Source organism: Fusarium mangiferae (genome assembly GCF_900044065.1).
Source record: "Fusarium mangiferae strain MRC7560 genome assembly, contig: FMAN_scaffold011, whole genome shotgun sequence".
In the NCBI taxonomy this organism is placed as follows: Eukaryota; Fungi; Ascomycota; class Sordariomycetes; order Hypocreales; family Nectriaceae; genus Fusarium; species Fusarium mangiferae.
The window spans coordinates 254,077-270,408 of NW_024573931.1; the positions used below are offsets into that span (position 1 = coordinate 254,077).

A 16,332-nucleotide genomic window follows, 5' to 3' on the forward strand; every position below is an offset into this window, starting at 1 on the left:
AGTTGAAGTCATGATCTTTGTAAGCATGAAGGATGCTGCAACGCGTTGTTGGCAGTTGAGTAGTCGCGTCGCAATGAACCGTTAGTGCGATGACTGCGATGTAACCAATTAAATGACACTAGCAACACGCAATTGGACAAAACCAGTCAGACTGCTACCAAAATCTCTTTGGGGAAATTCCCGGTCGTTGTAGATGAGCCGCATTGAAGCTGTCACTGCCGATAGCGGCCGTTGGATCTTACATCAGCGGGAATGACGAAGTTGTTAGGGGAATTAACCCGGACTTAAGAGCAGTTGAGCTGGCAGAGACACACTGAACAAGGGTCACAGCTTCAATCTCCGGATTGTGTTCTGAAATGTAGGGTAAGATGGTGGTTTGATCGAGTCAGCACCAACGAGACGGCAACGTCATATGTTTCATAAGCCAGCATTTTGTACGTATTTGAGGCCCGCTCGACGATTGAGGACTTATTCTATATATCACAATTTCACGCGAGCGCAGCGAGGAACAGCCCTCCGCTAGGAGCCCCCGGAGGGAACACCAAGGTCAGACTCAAGGAATTACCCCATCAACTACGCGACTGTCTACATCGCGACAACACAATTAAACAGGCTAAATTACCCTATACTCTCCTACGTTAGAGTCAGATGATCGACATTCTCATTACTATTCTAGTCCACCCTGCACAAACTAACTTTTAGCCCAATTTCACCCGTTAACTGCCGGAATGCCCTCTCTAGCCCGTGTCCCTCTCCCCTCTCCAAAAACCCAATCTCTCACGTACAAATAAACTCCAACTCCAAGTCTAGAACTCTCTCACGATACTCCTCAGCTCCGTGCACTCGGGGTCGGCCGTTTACGGATGCCTTGACTCGGGGATTCCATTAGAAATAGGAATCACATCACAGATCGCTGGTTTCAGTGGGCCAGCAACTCCACAGCATTACGAGAGAAATACTTTGTCGACCAATGCGGTCCGCCATGACCAATGGGTTCTGTTTTAATGACGGATTTTAATCTGGCTTTGGAGTTTATCAAGATAGGCCTGTTAGATAGGCGATGCGAATGCACTGATCACTGTGAACACCGAATACCGAAGCCAGTGTTTCGCGGAGATGAAAACGTTGCAGACGGTAGAATGACAGTGAATGTCAGTGAGTGAGGTAACTGACTGACAGCGTGATGGTCAGTATAGTCGCCTATTTTTATCAGGCATTACAGCGCGTGTTCATCGTATTAGCGGCTAGATCATCCCCCCAAGTCAAGTGACTTAACCGCGCCTCGATCACCAAATACCTCAGTGCCCCGAACCCTCACGCTCGAACCAGAATATCCCACCTAGTATCGTACCATACACTTCCCGTGCATTAAGCTCCTTCAAATCACATCAACATACGCTATCTCGAGGCCACGAAAGAAAAAAGACTCAGTGGTCAATGCTTGGCGCCCCCTGCACGCTTTTATCATTCCCCATACCTCCAATCGCCACCCCTGACTAGTACACCTTCGAGAACATTTCGACGGGCGGCAGATTTTTTCCCGCGCACTTTCAGGTCAAGCCAAGCCATTTTTGCAGATTTTTCGGATGCGGTATGTATGACACTCGTGCGATAAACAGCCACGGATCCGACTTGGCAGAGAAATGCCGGCGACAAGCCCGTGGCTATTCCCGCCGCGACTCCCGATGAATCTGCTTCAGTGTCTACCGGCAGCTCCGCATTCTTAACAATTCTTCGTACGTAAAAGAACCCATTCTCTCCTCAACTTAATCTCTCCCCTTTGCGGAGTAAATCTCTGGGGAGAGTCCTGGGGCCCAGCGATGATTGTAAAATTTGGTAATACGTAGAGGGACGGAGAGTTTTATTGACTAATGCAAACATGGCTGCAGCCAAGCAAGAGGCTCTGTTGCGATCCACTTTAGGTAATCGAAAGGTTTTGGTGATCCACTGTAGGCGCGACATTGCAACTGCACACGAGCTCGAGCCTCATGACACGGAGTTTCGGCACCGTGAGAGCTTTTGGGGGGAGCGAGAGGACGAGTCTGTTTTTGAGGGAGTCTGGGGTCTGGGGTATTAGGTTCTGGTGAGGGAATTCGACATGTAAGAGAAACAGGGTTCGTGGGTTTATGGTTCAGATTCGTAGGTCGCCTCCGAAGAATGGTGGGACTATCTCGACCCACTGGTAGACTACAGAGATCGGCCTCATTCTCGGTGTCTGCTTATCTGTCTTTATAATAGGCGTGTTCCCTCTTGTCTGTCCTCTCTGCCTCTCTTCATACTCATCTGACTAGACACCAACTACACTTATACTTATACTCATACACATATACCTACATCATTACATACATTTATACATACACTTACACCACTTACATTCATACACACATACCATGGACCAAATAAACACAGCCCCAACGGCTCCAACAGACTCAAAAAAGAGCCGTCGAGAATCAGTACCAGACATGTTTGACACACGAACCGGCGAAGTCGCCGAGATCAACGACATGGAGAAGCAAAAAGCCGCCGAGGGCAACGCACACTTCCATCGTCTCGGCTGGAAGCGATTGACAGTTGTACTGATCGTCGAGGCCATCGCCCTCGGCTGTCTGTCTCTGCCCTCAGCCTTTGCCACCCTCGGCATGGTCGCTGGTGTTATTCTCACCGTCGGTCTTGGTTTCGTCGCCATCTACACATCGCACGTCGTTGGTCAGGTCAAGCTTGCTTTCCCTGAGGTTTCTCACTATGCCGATGCTGGTAGACTCATGTTTGGCAAGTTTGGTTACGAGGTTAGTACTCTCAAATGCTCGATTGATGTATACTGACTTGGATAGCTGGTTGGCGTCATGTTTGCTCTTCAGCTCATCTTCCTCGTTGGATCTCACTGTCTCACTGGAACAATCGCCTTCCTCAACCTCACCAACAATGGAGCATGCTCTGTCGTCTTTGGTGTTGTCTCTGCCATTATCCTGCTCATCGTCGCCATTCCTCCCTCATTCGCAGAGGTTGCTATCCTTGGTTACATCGACTTTGTCTCCATTGCTATCGCTGTCGCCATCACAATCATCGCAACTGGTGTCCAGGCCGGTGACTCAGTTGGCGGCATGTCTTCTGTCGACTGGTCTGCTTGGCCCAAGGACAACCTTAGCTTCACCGACGCTTTCATCGCCATCACCAACATTGTTTTCGCCTACTCCTTTGCTGTCTGCCAGTTCAGCTTCATGGATGAGATGCATACTCCTCGTGACTATGTCAAGTCAATCTGGGCTCTTGGTCTGATTGAGATTGGTATCTATACTCTTACTGGCGCTCTCATTTATGCCTTTGTCGGTTCTGAGGTCAAGTCGCCTGCTCTTCTGTCTGCTGGTCCCACCATCTCCAAGATCGCCTTTGGAGTCGCTCTTCCCGTCATCTTCATCTCTGGATCTATCAACACCACAGTCGTCGCCCGTTATATCCACGGACGTATGTTCAAGAACTCAATCATCCGCTACATCAACACCAAGATGGGCTGGATCACTTGGTTGACCCTTGTCACTGTCATCACTGTTGTGGCGTTCATCATTGCCGAGGCCATCCCCTTCTTCAATGATCTCTTGTCCATTTCTTCGTCCCTGTTTATTTCGGGCTTCACATTTTACTTCCCCTCTATTATGTGGTTCATGCTCATCCGAAAGGGACCTTGGCACTCAAAGGAGAATCTCCTTCTTTCCATTGCCAATGGACTCATTTTCATTATTGGAATGATTGTTCTCGTTGGTGGAACATATGCTTCCATTGATGATATTGTAAGTTGCCCCAGTCATTCTGCAGCGACCTCGCTAACGTTTCCAGATCCTAAAGTTCCGTCACGGCGAAGTCCGAGGTGTTTTTACTTGTGAACCAATTGCTTAAGCGAGGATGGATTTAGCGATAGCATTATGAATAGTGCAATGAATAGTACAATATTATGACTCAGTTATTGGACCTCGGAGATGCCGGAATTGGATGTTGATCAAAATTTTCTGCATCAGATGTTGACGTCACTTGATCTGGATAAATTTGCGACGAACTATGATTGGTGCGCAAATGTAATCGTTCGATTGGTCAATGGAACGATAAGATAAGTCTCGGCGAAAGATCCTTGATGCCGAGTCTTGGCCCAAGCTACGAACTGACTGATGATACCCGTGCACAGTCTCACCAGTACGTCAGTGAATTGAGTGGGCTGTTTATGACAAAAATATAGAACGTGAAAAAGGGTGTCGGTTGAAGTCACGATAGGCCAAGACACGAATGAAGCAAATAATCATCAATTATGCTATTAAACACCCCGATCCTGGCAATACTTGTCAACCTCCTTCTTCAACTGAGCCTTCTTGGTAACAACATTATCCATAATCTTCTTGACCAGGATATAATCCTCATGAGTCAAAGACCCCCCACCACTCCAAACCCCCTCCTCCAAAACTGCCCAGAGACCAGATCCCTTTGCAACCTCCTCCATCAGATCCATAACAGCAGTGAGCTGGTTAGGAAGCCAAGTAATAATCGGGCTTCCACCTGTAGCTGTAGGATGAAGAGTATGCTTGATGATATACTCGCGGGTAAACATCCAATGTCGCCATCGGAAGCTTCGAATGTGATCGAGGACGCGGAGATACAGAACTGCAAGACCGTGATCGCCGGATTTGGTGAGGAAATCACGGACACCAACTTCGGAAGCTGTTTCGCGGACATACTTGAGGAATGCGCGGTGAGGCTTGGGTCGATACTCTCTGAACTCGATGAGGATGTCTGTCAATGGGTTCTTGGGCATGGGGATCTCGCAGATGTGATCGAGAAGAGGAATAATGGCATCATTGGCGCCAGACTCTCCTCGGAAGAATTGAGGCTTGTCGTCGTATTGACCCTCGTAGACAACACCATCAGGGAACATGGACTGCTTGGTGATGCCGTAGATGAATGTTCGGTAGGTCATGTAGTCCTTGGGCAGGGACTGACTCCACATGCCCTCCATGTTTGTCTCGATGATCTGCATGGCATTGAGGATGAGTTCCAAGCTAGCCTTTGCCTCTGCAATCTTGGCAGTGCTGTTGTCTTTCTCAACTGCGGCCAGCAGATCAACAGCGCCTTCAATTAGACCGCCGGTTTGAGCGACCATGTGGATGTGAGTGAGGATGAAACCAGCCTCTGAAGACTTGGGATCGAGACCTTTTTCGAAAGCGCGGACGAGACGGATGTTGTCGTAGTCGTCGTGCCCTTGCTCGGGATGAACGAGCCAGTAGTTGTAAAGGGCATAGGAAGCGGCATAAGACATGAAGGCGGGGATGTCGAGACTAGGTCTGGGTCAGCGAGGTCAATTGATTGAGTGGTAAACTTACATCTCGGCACACTTGACAAGAGGTCCAGCAATACACTTGGGAAGTGTCTGGCGTCCAAGTCCGTAACCGCCATCATCACTCTTGCTATAAGTCTCCCAGCAAGGTTCAAGGAGATACGAAGAAGCAATGAAGCTGTAATCTCTAAAGGCAGCAGTAATAGCAGCCATATCCCTCTTGTCCGTCCCAGGAACAACGAGATTATCAATCTCAGAAGTCAAATCAGGGAGAGCTCCACTGTCGATGAGAGGCCCAAGAGCAAAGGTCGCCAGCAAACCTGGTGTACCATCGTCCTTGAGGATAGGAATTTCGTCAAGAAGGTTTGAAACAGGATCGAATTGAGAAGGGAGTTTCTTCAAAGGAAGTGAGAAGGGAAGATATCCTGTGCGAGTTGTGATGGTGAAAGGATCCTCACCCTCTGGTAGTTCAGAGGGGTCCTTGCGAAGGTATGGGAAGAGGGTGTTTGCAGCAGACATTTTGTGAGTTGATTTGACTGACTTGATTGATGATTGATTTGGGTATGGAAGACTTCACGTCTATATACATTGAGGCCGGAATTACTATCGTGGCCGGAAGCCTTCCGGCCTTCGCCCTTTGTGAACAATGACAAGCAACCGATGATACCCTGACCGGTTTTAGTCTGATGGCTTGATAGCTGCCAATCTGAGAGATAGTATTGATAATGGTATCGTGGGGATTCCGAACTAACGGTACGCCCGGAGTTGGGCCCGTGTTGAATCCACATACCCCGCGATATCTAGATCTTCTAGAACCATGACAAAGAGTATTCACGACTCGTACGCGTGGTTCACCGCAACTTGGCTATCTCTTACACAACAGTAACTCCAACGAGCCCATGAAAGAATTCCAAGAGATCACGAGATCGGTATAACATGTTCATATGATCAAAGATAGTTTGTCCCAAAGTCTCGGCAATCAGTGGTGGTGGAGGGGTGGAGAACCGCCTTGTCGTGACATCCGCCCTAGATTGACAAGCTAGTCAACGCCTTAATCTGACAAGCTGGGGTAACACGGGAGATAGACGAGTAATTGACGTTTTATTGATAACATTCTGTACAGTGTCGGAGGCTATCAGGATGCGCCTTAGTTTGACATTAGATATAAGCGATTTCGGGATTGTCTTTATTGGTCAATTGGGGTGTTATCTATGGGAGATGAGGGTGCCGATTCGGAGGCTTGTTGATCTCGGGCCCCGAAGTGTTGTCAAAGAATGTGGTGTATCCCCCCAGGACGAGAGATCTTGGGGGTCAGTCTCCCTTCAACGCAAGGAGTAGACCGAATAACGCGATGATTGCACAATCTTGGCCAGCTCATCTACGTAGTATGCACGAATGATGGAGACCTTGAAAGGAAACTGAGTCTGGATATAGTGCAATTAAATGAACCGACTGAATGACACAAAACTGCAATTGACTGCACGCTCAACTGACATCTCTACGAGGAGCCTCATCAAAGACCTTTCTCAGTCTCTCATCCAGCCATTTCACATCCTCCATGTTCCCAGGCGGTCCACCAGCCCAATGTCCCCAAATAGACGGATAAACATCCAGACTCGCATTATCTCCCATACACTGAACCTCATACTCTGAATCCTCGGGCCTAAAAAGTCAGCATCAGCACCATCCACAACACCACGGGTTACTCACGGAAAGTAGAGATCCGTCTTGCTGGGAAGAACCAAGATCCTCGCCTTGATCCCCTTCATCGCCTTCTCAAAATCCCCATTGTACGGCTCCTGCTTACTCACATCTCCCGCCTGCCACGTGTGAAGCATCACGAGTAGATTCTCAGGGTCTTTGCTCAGCGCCCACTTCTCCCAGAAACTCTTCATAAACTCTTCAAGATCCGCTGCACCGTAATGTTTCTTGAATAATTCATGTCGGTAGAACGCCTGCGAGAAACCCCAGCCGGCGTAGCCCCTCCCAAAAGCCTTCAAGCCAACTTCTTTCTCCTTCTCGGTCCAATTTCTGTCTGTGTTTTCGACGCGTCCTTGGATACTTCCTGCAGATGTACATCCCTTTGCTGCAAGGAGCGCTGACTTGACACCTTCGAGAAAGACTTGGTTGTGAAGAGAGGTCTTGGCTGATCCGCAGAAGGGAACGCAAATGTCCATAAAGTCGGGGTATTGTGTAGCCCATTGAAATGTCTGCGCTGCACCCATCGACCAACCCAAAACGGCCCTGAGATGCTTCACCCCAAGATGACCCATCAATTGATGCTGGGCCTTGACATTGTCGTAGAACGAAACATCAGGAAACGGACTGATATCCGAGTTTGACGGACTCGTAGACTGTCCATTCCCAAAAAGCGCCGTTATGATAATGAAGTACCTCTCCGGATCAAGAGTCTTGTCCTTCCCAACAAGCCACTCGTTGTCGGATATCGCACCCGAGAACCAACTCGGATAAAGCACAGCCGGAAGTCCAGCCTCGCCAAAAGTCTTGTACGCAATCACCGCATCTGGCAGAACCTTGCCATTCTGGAGCTCAAAGTCTCCGAGAGAAAAAGTCTTGACGTCCATGGTTGCTGCTCGACACCCTCATCTGCCGAGGACACCCCCATCTCATATACCAATCTCGATACGGGCTGCGTACAGTGTCCAGACTGTACCGGCGGCATGCTAATCGCGGGGTTTCGCCCTTGGGTGACAATGCAACCACCTGCTTTATCAGGAATGTCACAAGACGAGCTTATCATCTTATCTCGTGCGGAGATGCGGAGGCGTGCGGCGAGATAGTCTTATCTATCAACTACACTATCACTATTATAAGAAGATACAATTGAGACAATTGAAACAGTCCTCAAAGTTTAAATCTCATCAACAATCAATACAATGCCTGGCAAGATCCGTACCGCTCAATCCGTGTCCTTTGACAAACCCGCCTCTGAGCAGCCCCATCTCCACAACAGATGGCATCCAGATGGTATGCCTCCAATTGACCCAAGTGACAAAGTGCTAATTTGTAGTCCCGAGTATTGCAACCGTTGAACCCGGGGAGACAGTCAAGATAGAATGTCTCGACTGGACAGGTGGACAGATTGGCAACAATGACAGCGCAGACGATGTTCGCGATGTCGACCTAACTAAAATCCACTACCTAACCGGCCCATTCGACATCAAAGGTAGTCAACCCGGCGATCTCCTCGTCGTCAACATAACCGACGTCCAACCCTTTGACCATTCACCCTGGGGCTTCACCGGAATATTCGCCAAAGAGAACGGCGGTGGCTTTCTCGACGAACACTACCCCACCGCCGCCAAAGCAATCTGGGATTTCGACGGCGTCTACTGCTCAAGCCGTCATATTCCCGGCGTGCGCTTCCCCGGGCTGATCCACCCCGGAATCCTAGGCTGTGCCCCATCTGCCGAGATTCTCGCAGAGTGGAACCGCCGAGAGGCAGAGCTCGTCTCGTCAATGGCTGATTCTACCAAGATTGTAGCTCAACCGCCGAATGAGATGAATGCACATGGTGGAAAGGCTACAGGGGATGTTTTGGCAAAGATTGCGAGGGAGGGAGCGAGGACTATACCAGGTCGACCTGAACATGGAGGAAACTGTGACATTAATAACATTTCCCGTGGTTCTACGACGTATCTTCCTGTTCATGTCGAGGGAGCAAAGTTTTCTGTTGGAGATCTCCATTTTAGTCAGGGCGATGGCGAGATTAGTTTCTGCGGTGCTATTGAAATGGTGAGTCTTGATACATTCACGTTGACTACTGTCTGACAATTTAGGCTGGCATCATCACGATCAAGTTTGATCTCATCAAAGGCGGTATGAAGTCCCGAGGTCTCAAGAGTCCGGTGTACAGACCAGGCGACATGGGCCCTACCTTTAGTCCCTCACGCTACCTCATCTTTGAAGGCTTCTCCGTCGACGAGAACGGAAAGCAGCATTTCATGGATGCAACCATAGCTTACAGACAATCATGTCTCCGTGCAATCGAATACCTCAAACAATTCGGTACGTCAGCTTCACACGCAGAGAAATCCACTGACAATGTAGGCTACTCGGGAGAGCAAATCTACCTTTTACTCTCCTGCGCGCCCATCCGCGGCGCCATCGCAGGAATAGTCGACATTCCCAACGCGTGCACAACTCTCGGCATACCGATGGACATTTTTGACTTTGACATTTCTATTGAGAGCGAGCCTGTCGCTCGAGATATGGGTGCTTGTCCTGTATCTAAGTAGGAAGTCCAACGTCTCGCTTAAACTCTTGCAGCCACTCTGCGTTGTCGACGGGGGTTTGGTTCCAAGGATCGTCGCTGTTCTGTTAGCCAATGAAATTTGCATATTGGGAAACGTACTCATCGTATAATATCCATCGTGCTTGATACTTTAGTTCGTCGTCGCTGGGGATATGCCGGTTGGGGTTGTTGGGAGACATTGTCGTCATGACGAACCGGGAGAGTTCTCGCTTTAATCGACGATAGCTGTTGTTGTCGTTGATAAAGAATGGTGTTTGTGTCCGTACTTTATCTCGTATAAGTGCCCTTGACTCTGGCGTGCTGTGCATCGAAATCGCTGGTATTTCCGGTACTCCCTCTGGAGACAGAGATCGATTCTCAACCCAAGGCTGCAACATGTCCAGCTCCATTGATGCATCCAACGGCACAGCTGTATCTGTCTGACCCCATAGAAAGTAAGAATCATTCACAGAATCATTCGCCATCGCCACAAGAGTCTCTGCCCTCTGACGAAACGGCTCCAGCCAAACCGTCGAACTCCAAACAAGTCTCATCAAAAAGTCCAAAAACCTCCTTGACGGATGCGACGATGCCGTCTCCGTCCGATTCAAGACATTGCACGCCTCCTGCTGCAGTTCAGAATCCGTGGGAAAATGCCCCATAGACGTATGAGCAGTCATGTACTGCTGCAGCGCCGCCTCCAGCTCGCAATTCTCAAAGATATTCCCCTTTCCGTTGATCTTCAACTGACTCAATCTCCCCTCTGCTAATTGCTTCGTTGGTCGGAGTTTAGCCTGGTTGGCGATCTCGGTAGCTGACATGAACAAGTCCCATAGCCAAGACGGGGATAACGACGCTTGGTTGGGGGAGGATATTTCTGCGCCGAGGATCACGGAACATGCTTCAAAGTGGAGCTCGGGATCTGGTGGCATTATAAACTGATGGCGATTTCGCATGTAGTACTCTAGTTCGAGCTTGATGAGTTCGTATGCACTTGTGGGCGTGTCTGCTGGACCTCTTGTAGCTGCGAATGGAAGAGGGGAGTTTCGTTCGTAGTGAATGAGGTCTAGGTAATGTTAGCAAGCACAAGCTTATATGTCTCGTGCACTTACAAGGAGGCATGGCATTGTCAATCCTCTCAATGACCTTGCCCTCAAACCCCCAATCACCTTTCCAGTGTTCCATGGTACTCCCAGCTTTGAAATGGTCCGCCAAATGATCAACCCTGCTCGCCCAGGTCGTGAGATTGATACCGCAGAATCCACATCTCGATTTAACCTCTTGCGTCATGACTTTCCAATCATCCATCGGCCATTTGAGAAACTTGGACATGTGAACCAATCTCAAATGCTGCTGTAGATGGTCTTTCCGATGATATGTCCGCTCTTCAATCGGTCGCTCGATGCATGCACTCTGATTGTGTCCATCGAGATGCGTTTTGTCGGGGTTCTTGACGCCACAGAAGACACAAAGAAGCCCCTCTTCTGGATGCATCGCTGTCGGTCCATTTGGCGAACAGACCCAATTCTCAAGCGATAAATGAAGAGACTTTTCATGACGCTGCCAATCGTATTTTGTCTTGAAGGTTTCTGTACAGAAAGTGCACTGATATGTATTCTGCGCTTGGAGGAGATTCGTTCTGACTTCCTTTCTCATCTTTGTACGCCTCCTCCGACTGTGCCGTTTGAAAATGTCAAATGACGTCGATGATTGTTTTGAATGAGCGGAACTGTACGACCCAGAATCATGACTTGACACTGACGTCCCTCTACTGCTGATTGACGACCCATGACTCCGTGATCTTCCCTGTCGTGTTGAGAACGCAGCTACAGCTCGTGAGATGTCATCAACAGTCGCAGCCTCATGCTCCGGCGGTGAATTCGCCCATCGCTGCAGCGGATTCATATGCTCAAACGGCGCAGGAGTCGCCCGTCGCCGCGGCGTATCAATCGGCGTGTGATGCCCCGAAGAGTTCCCCGAATCATCATTCCGAAACATTGGCGACGTCGGCCGCGACGAATGAACCTTTGCTCTCCTCCTCGCATTCGCAAACCAATTCGTGACCTGCTGTCTATTCAGGCTCGTCTGCTCTTGAAGATCCCGAACATCTTGGATGGTAGGATACGGATGCCTCTCATGCGCGGCGAACCAATTCCTCAGAATCTTGACAGACTCGGATGAAAAGCGATTACCGATTTTTGGGGGGGCCGTCGATGTCTGCAGGATGCCAGGGGAGATGGTTTCAGGCTCAGCGGCATTTTGAAAGTCTGCAAAGTCGATGAAGAGATCGCCTGGGTCTGCCATGTTTGGTGGTGATGGAATTTGGAGGTCATGGGGTTACGATGAGTTTACGGCGAAGTCTCGGACATGTTCAGAAAGGGCGGATCCACATTTTACTCTTGATTGATGAGTCAGGATTGGTCCAGTGAAAGTGAGACTCAAAGTTCATGATGTGCAAATTGGGGATAGTGAGACTGGCGTTGGTCTTGACACAGAATTGCTAGTATTGTATTGGGTCAAGACAAAGGAAATGACAAAGATGGTAGATCTGCTGGCAGGGTTCATAGATCAGTCCCAAAAGAGCCTCGTCCTCCTCAGTCCGTGCGGTCGATGCGGAGGTGCGGCGTGAACCAGTGGGGTTGTCTCATCACGCAATTGACGAGCAGAATACGAGAACTATCTCATATTAAATAGAGAGAGGATAGAGAGAGAATAGAGGTTATGGCTTTTATATGTCTGCCCGCTTCCCGTGTCTATATGCCTCACCCAGCTAGTGCATCCAGTTCCGCGGAGTGGATCAGCGATGATGTGCTTTGATCCGAAATCACGTCTACGATAAAAACGATATCGGAGATTTAACGAACCTCAAAATAAATCTTTTAACATCAATCCCTCAGGCAAATCGCGTAAAATGACCAGAATTAACGCGACAGAGACGACTCCTTTGATACCGGAGATACCTCCCGAGGTCTCGGATGTCGAGAGAAATACCGATGAGCCGAAAACGTACAGCCATGCATTTATCGCAAGAGTAGTTGTCGCGTTGCTGATTGGTACGTCTTCTAGGACTTGAAGACCGAAGCTAACTGTTCAGGCATCTTTACTTCTAATGCCGATGGCTCTTTGGTGCTGGCTACTCATCCGGTAATTGCATCCGAGTTTGGCAAGCTTCAGGATTCGAGTTGGTTATTCATCAGCTTCATGTTGGCTAGTGCAGCATCACAAACGATTGTATGTACGACTATATTCGGGATGGACTGAGCTAATTGATTAGTACGGAAAATTGAGCGACATCTTTGGACGAAAGACGATATTGATCTTTTGCTATGGACTCTTTGCTGTTGGATGGTGAGTTCAGACCCGACGAATCAATCACTTGAATCTGGCTAATAATTCAGTGCCCTCGTGTAAGTCTATGCCTATCAGTATAGCTTCAGTCTAACAAACTTTAGAGGCGCCGGCCAGTCAATGTGGCAAGTCATCCTAGGTCGCGTAATCTCTGGCTCTGGAGGTGCAGGAATGACTACAATGGCATCGGTCATCATAACTGGTACGACACCTGTCATGCAATCCAATTCAAGCTGACCATTAGAACTCGCACCTCTTCGAGAAGTCGCCTCATGGCAAAGCTACATGAACGTCATCGCCACCGTCGGTCGTAGCATCGGTGGTCCGCTCGGAGGTTTTCTCGCTGATACAATCGGCTGGAGATGGTGAGTGCATCACTCTATTGATAGTTCATACTGACAGCGTAGGTCCTTTCTCGGACAATCGCCAATATTCGCTGTATCCATGATCATCGCTGCCATCCTCCTCCCCTCGACAACTCAGACCGAGGGCGCAACTCTGGAGCGCATCAAGAGAATCGACGCACTTGGGGCTCTACTCCTGGGCGGCTCTGTCCTCGCTTTCATGGTCCCTCTAGAGATTGGCGGCCAGAAGATCCCTTGGAGTCATCCCCTCGTGCCAACTCTCGCAGCCGCTGGTGTCATTCTCTCAGCTACATTCGTACTCGTCGAGTCACGCTGGGCCAAGGAACCAATCTTTCCTCTTCGCTTGCTTCGAAGCGGCGATGTAGCGAAGACGTATCTCATTGCGTTCGGTCAAGCAGGTGCACAGCTTGGAGTAAGTGTCACAGTACTGCAAGCGGCCTAGGCTGACCATCAGATGATGTATACCGTCCCCATCTACTTCCAGGTTACGCAGCGTGTGTCAAGCACAGTCGCAGGCGCTCATCTATTCCCTGCAGTCATCGGAAATACAGTCGGAGGCATAGCAACAGGGTTGATCATCAAAAGAACTGGTCGATACAGGGGTCTTATCATCTTCTCGGCCGTCTCATCAATCACAAGCTACACTCTGATGCTGCTACGCTGGCACGGACAGACCAACTGGCTGGAGTCTCTCTACGTCTTCCCAGGGTACGTACTCCTGTCTTTCCAATTCTATGCTAACCATTCAGGGGCCTTGGCATGGGTATCGCTCAAAGTGCAGCCTTTATCGCTCTTCAAGCTTCCATCGACCCCAAAGACAAGGCAGCAGCGTCTTCTGGAATCTTCCTCGCCGTGACTCTGGGTTCAGTTGTTGGCATGGCTGGGACAAGTGCAGCCATTCAAGGACTCCTGAGACACGATATCCAGCAGAACGTTAGTGACCTGGGAAAGTCTCAACACTTCATTGACGAGGTGAGTCGTTCCACTGAGTTTGTGAAGTCTGCTAAGTCTCTAGGTCATTCGAAAAGCTGCCGAGAGTGTCTCCTTCATCGACGAAGCTTCCGAGCCTATCAGAAAGGTGCTGATTGAAGGTTATATTAGAGGAATAGAGTATGGTCACGGTATGTAGATATGGCTGAGAGCTTGAAACAGCCGAGAGAGCTTAGTACCTTTGGTGAGACTCGACTAACGAATCAGGACTCTCTATCGTGTTCTCCGGGATCACGCTCATCACTGCTCTACTACTCAAGGAGCGTAAACTTTGATGAGAGTGCAGTGAGTTCACCTGCGGCAAAGGTTTAAAGTCGTCGGTGCACAGAAGTGGCATGGAAAGGGGGACTGTATCACGTTTAAAAACCTTCTGACGCGTTTGAGGGCACGTCCATTGTGAGCTGTGACATGGGCAAAAGTCCATTTGTTGTTCCCTGTAACTGAAAAGTCTATCGCAAGGTTTTCAACCTGATTTTAAAGCCAAAAGTCTATCGTTGACCCTCAAATCAAGTGACCACGTATAAAATCGAGTAAAACGTAAAGTCAAAGGTAGTTCTACTATCACATACTAAATAGGGTTCCTGGAAGGATTTGGTAAAAGTATCAGGAGTACAAGCACGGCCATGGACTGGTGAACACTGCAAGCCTCTGTCTATGACTCTGAGCCACTTCCTCAAACTCACTAACGAATTGCCACTGTGAACAGGAAGTTAATAATGCTGGCCTGACTCACCAAGGGTACAGTTCTATTATAAATAGAGCGCGTCTCCCATGTTCAGCTGGACTTGCTTCTTCCCTCCAAACATTTCTCATACACTCTGCACTCTGCAACTTTGACTCACGTTTACCTTTGTTCGTTACCTCAGCAGACCTCACTCTTACTCTTCATCCCTTACACTCTGCGCTCTTGAGCCTATAACCCCAAAGACGAGTTGACACCTTTTTTTTGCGAGGACATCTCTATAACGGACACAGTTACTCTCACAAACAAGATGTCTTATGAACAGACTAGCCTCGTGGCTCCCAACTTGCACCAGATGAACCAGACCGAAACAAACATGACCCCAGAGGCAAAGCTCAACACTCGAATCATGGCTTGCGACATTCAGCGATTTCACGACTGCGTCCGACGCGAAAAACATGTCTTCCGCCGTTGGTTTTCTCACTACGAGATCAACCTGGCAAAGTTTCTCGAGCCTCACTGCACCCTGTTCAAGGACGAACGAAACTGGCCCGAGGCCTGGTTCGACAACGAGAGAGAGCTCATCAACGACCTCAAGAACTTCCGACAAATGGCGAAGCAGATCCTGCAGCAGTGGACACGAGATGTGGCTGCTCAGATCCTCAGTGTCCGAAAAACTGCCCTCAACAAGCTATTCACCGCTGAGGATGTCTCTCTCGCGGCCAAGCTTAAGCCTAGCCAGCTTAAGGGCAAGGCTGGTCCCCTGGACTGGACACAGAGTGAAATGTCTTTTAACAAGACTCTGTCCAAGTTCCGATTCCTGGCGAACGACATGTTGCAGGGGATGAAAGGAGGGCCAACCATGGAACGACCTGGTCATCCGTGGACCCGAATGGAGGGATTCGATGTTTTGAACTTGATGATCAAGAATGCAGAGGATCCTCAATACGAAGACGAGGAGGAGGACCTGTTTGAGGATGAGATTGTCCCCTTCTATGGGTTTTACTAGAGACGACAGAGTCTTGGTATTAATCGCGAACCGTATTGTGAATTGGTTCGCTTAGGGTTGGGTTGTTTTTATTGGAGTTTGATGTCGACCTGTTTCCTCGAAAGAGTAGTCAGACTTGGTACACTGATTAATACACTGGTGTTTGCTGTCGCGTAATTTAATCGACAAATCGAGTCAAAGAGTGTTAGATGGTTGCTAGCAGCGTGTAAAATGAGACGATGGAATTTCATTGTCATTCTTTCATCTGACTGACTAGCCCATCAATTCCTAAACCATTTCAGTCTAATGCCTTGAACGTAATTTCCTTCAACTGACAGGCCGTATTCATTTCAAGATAGGATGTCATCTTATATTAATTGCTCACTTGGA

General features: G+C 49.0%; 7 protein-coding genes across 7 annotated transcripts; 4 read left to right on the forward strand and 3 right to left on the reverse strand.

Moving 5' to 3' along the window:
- Positions 1 to 2,390: 2,390 nt before the first annotated feature.
- On the forward strand, positions 2,391 to 3,891 carry FMAN_09868 (putative neutral amino acid permease; the record flags this gene model as incomplete). The annotated part of the gene is made up of 3 exons (XM_041820477.1): positions 2,391 to 2,786; positions 2,832 to 3,785; positions 3,832 to 3,891. The coding sequence occupies 3 exons, from the start codon at positions 2,391 to 2,393 to the stop codon at positions 3,889 to 3,891; spliced, it is 1,410 nt and encodes a 469-aa protein (XP_041686354.1).
- A 409-nt stretch (positions 3,892 to 4,300) lies between these two features.
- FMAN_09869 (uncharacterized protein) lies at positions 4,301 to 5,833 on the reverse strand (the record flags this gene model as incomplete). The annotated part of the gene is made up of 2 exons (XM_041820479.1): positions 4,301 to 5,315; positions 5,361 to 5,833. 2 exons carry the CDS (start codon positions 5,831 to 5,833, stop codon positions 4,301 to 4,303), a joined length of 1,488 nt encoding a protein of 495 aa, XP_041686355.1.
- A 966-nt stretch (positions 5,834 to 6,799) lies between these two features.
- Positions 6,800 to 7,899, reverse strand: FMAN_09870 (uncharacterized protein; the record flags this gene model as incomplete). Its single annotated transcript, XM_041820480.1, has 2 exons — positions 6,800 to 6,977; positions 7,025 to 7,899. The coding sequence occupies 2 exons, from the start codon at positions 7,897 to 7,899 to the stop codon at positions 6,800 to 6,802; spliced, it is 1,053 nt and encodes a 350-aa protein (XP_041686356.1).
- Positions 7,900 to 8,211: 312 nt separating this feature from the next.
- FMAN_09871 (putative formamidase) lies at positions 8,212 to 9,573 on the forward strand (the record flags this gene model as incomplete). The annotated part of the gene is made up of 4 exons (XM_041820481.1): positions 8,212 to 8,302; positions 8,346 to 9,070; positions 9,115 to 9,343; positions 9,386 to 9,573. 4 exons carry the CDS (start codon positions 8,212 to 8,214, stop codon positions 9,571 to 9,573), a joined length of 1,233 nt encoding a protein of 410 aa, XP_041686357.1.
- An 82-nt stretch (positions 9,574 to 9,655) lies between these two features.
- FMAN_09872 (uncharacterized protein) lies at positions 9,656 to 11,873 on the reverse strand (the record flags this gene model as incomplete). The annotated part of the gene is made up of 2 exons (XM_041820482.1): positions 9,656 to 10,635; positions 10,682 to 11,873. 2 exons carry the CDS (start codon positions 11,871 to 11,873, stop codon positions 9,656 to 9,658), a joined length of 2,172 nt encoding a protein of 723 aa, XP_041686358.1.
- Positions 11,874 to 12,480: 607 nt separating this feature from the next.
- Positions 12,481 to 14,547, forward strand: FMAN_09873 (uncharacterized protein; the record flags this gene model as incomplete). The annotated part of the gene is made up of 11 exons (XM_041820483.1): positions 12,481 to 12,622; positions 12,664 to 12,800; positions 12,844 to 12,917; positions 12,968 to 12,976; positions 13,022 to 13,119; positions 13,162 to 13,282; positions 13,325 to 13,694; positions 13,725 to 13,990; positions 14,032 to 14,254; positions 14,298 to 14,403; positions 14,480 to 14,547. 11 exons carry the CDS (start codon positions 12,481 to 12,483, stop codon positions 14,545 to 14,547), a joined length of 1,614 nt encoding a protein of 537 aa, XP_041686359.1.
- Positions 14,548 to 15,264: 717 nt separating this feature from the next.
- Positions 15,265 to 15,963, forward strand: FMAN_09874 (uncharacterized protein; the record flags this gene model as incomplete). The annotated part of the gene is made up of 1 exon (XM_041820484.1): positions 15,265 to 15,963. One exon carries the CDS (start codon positions 15,265 to 15,267, stop codon positions 15,961 to 15,963), a length of 699 nt encoding a protein of 232 aa, XP_041686360.1.
- Positions 15,964 to 16,332: the final 369 nt, after the last annotated feature.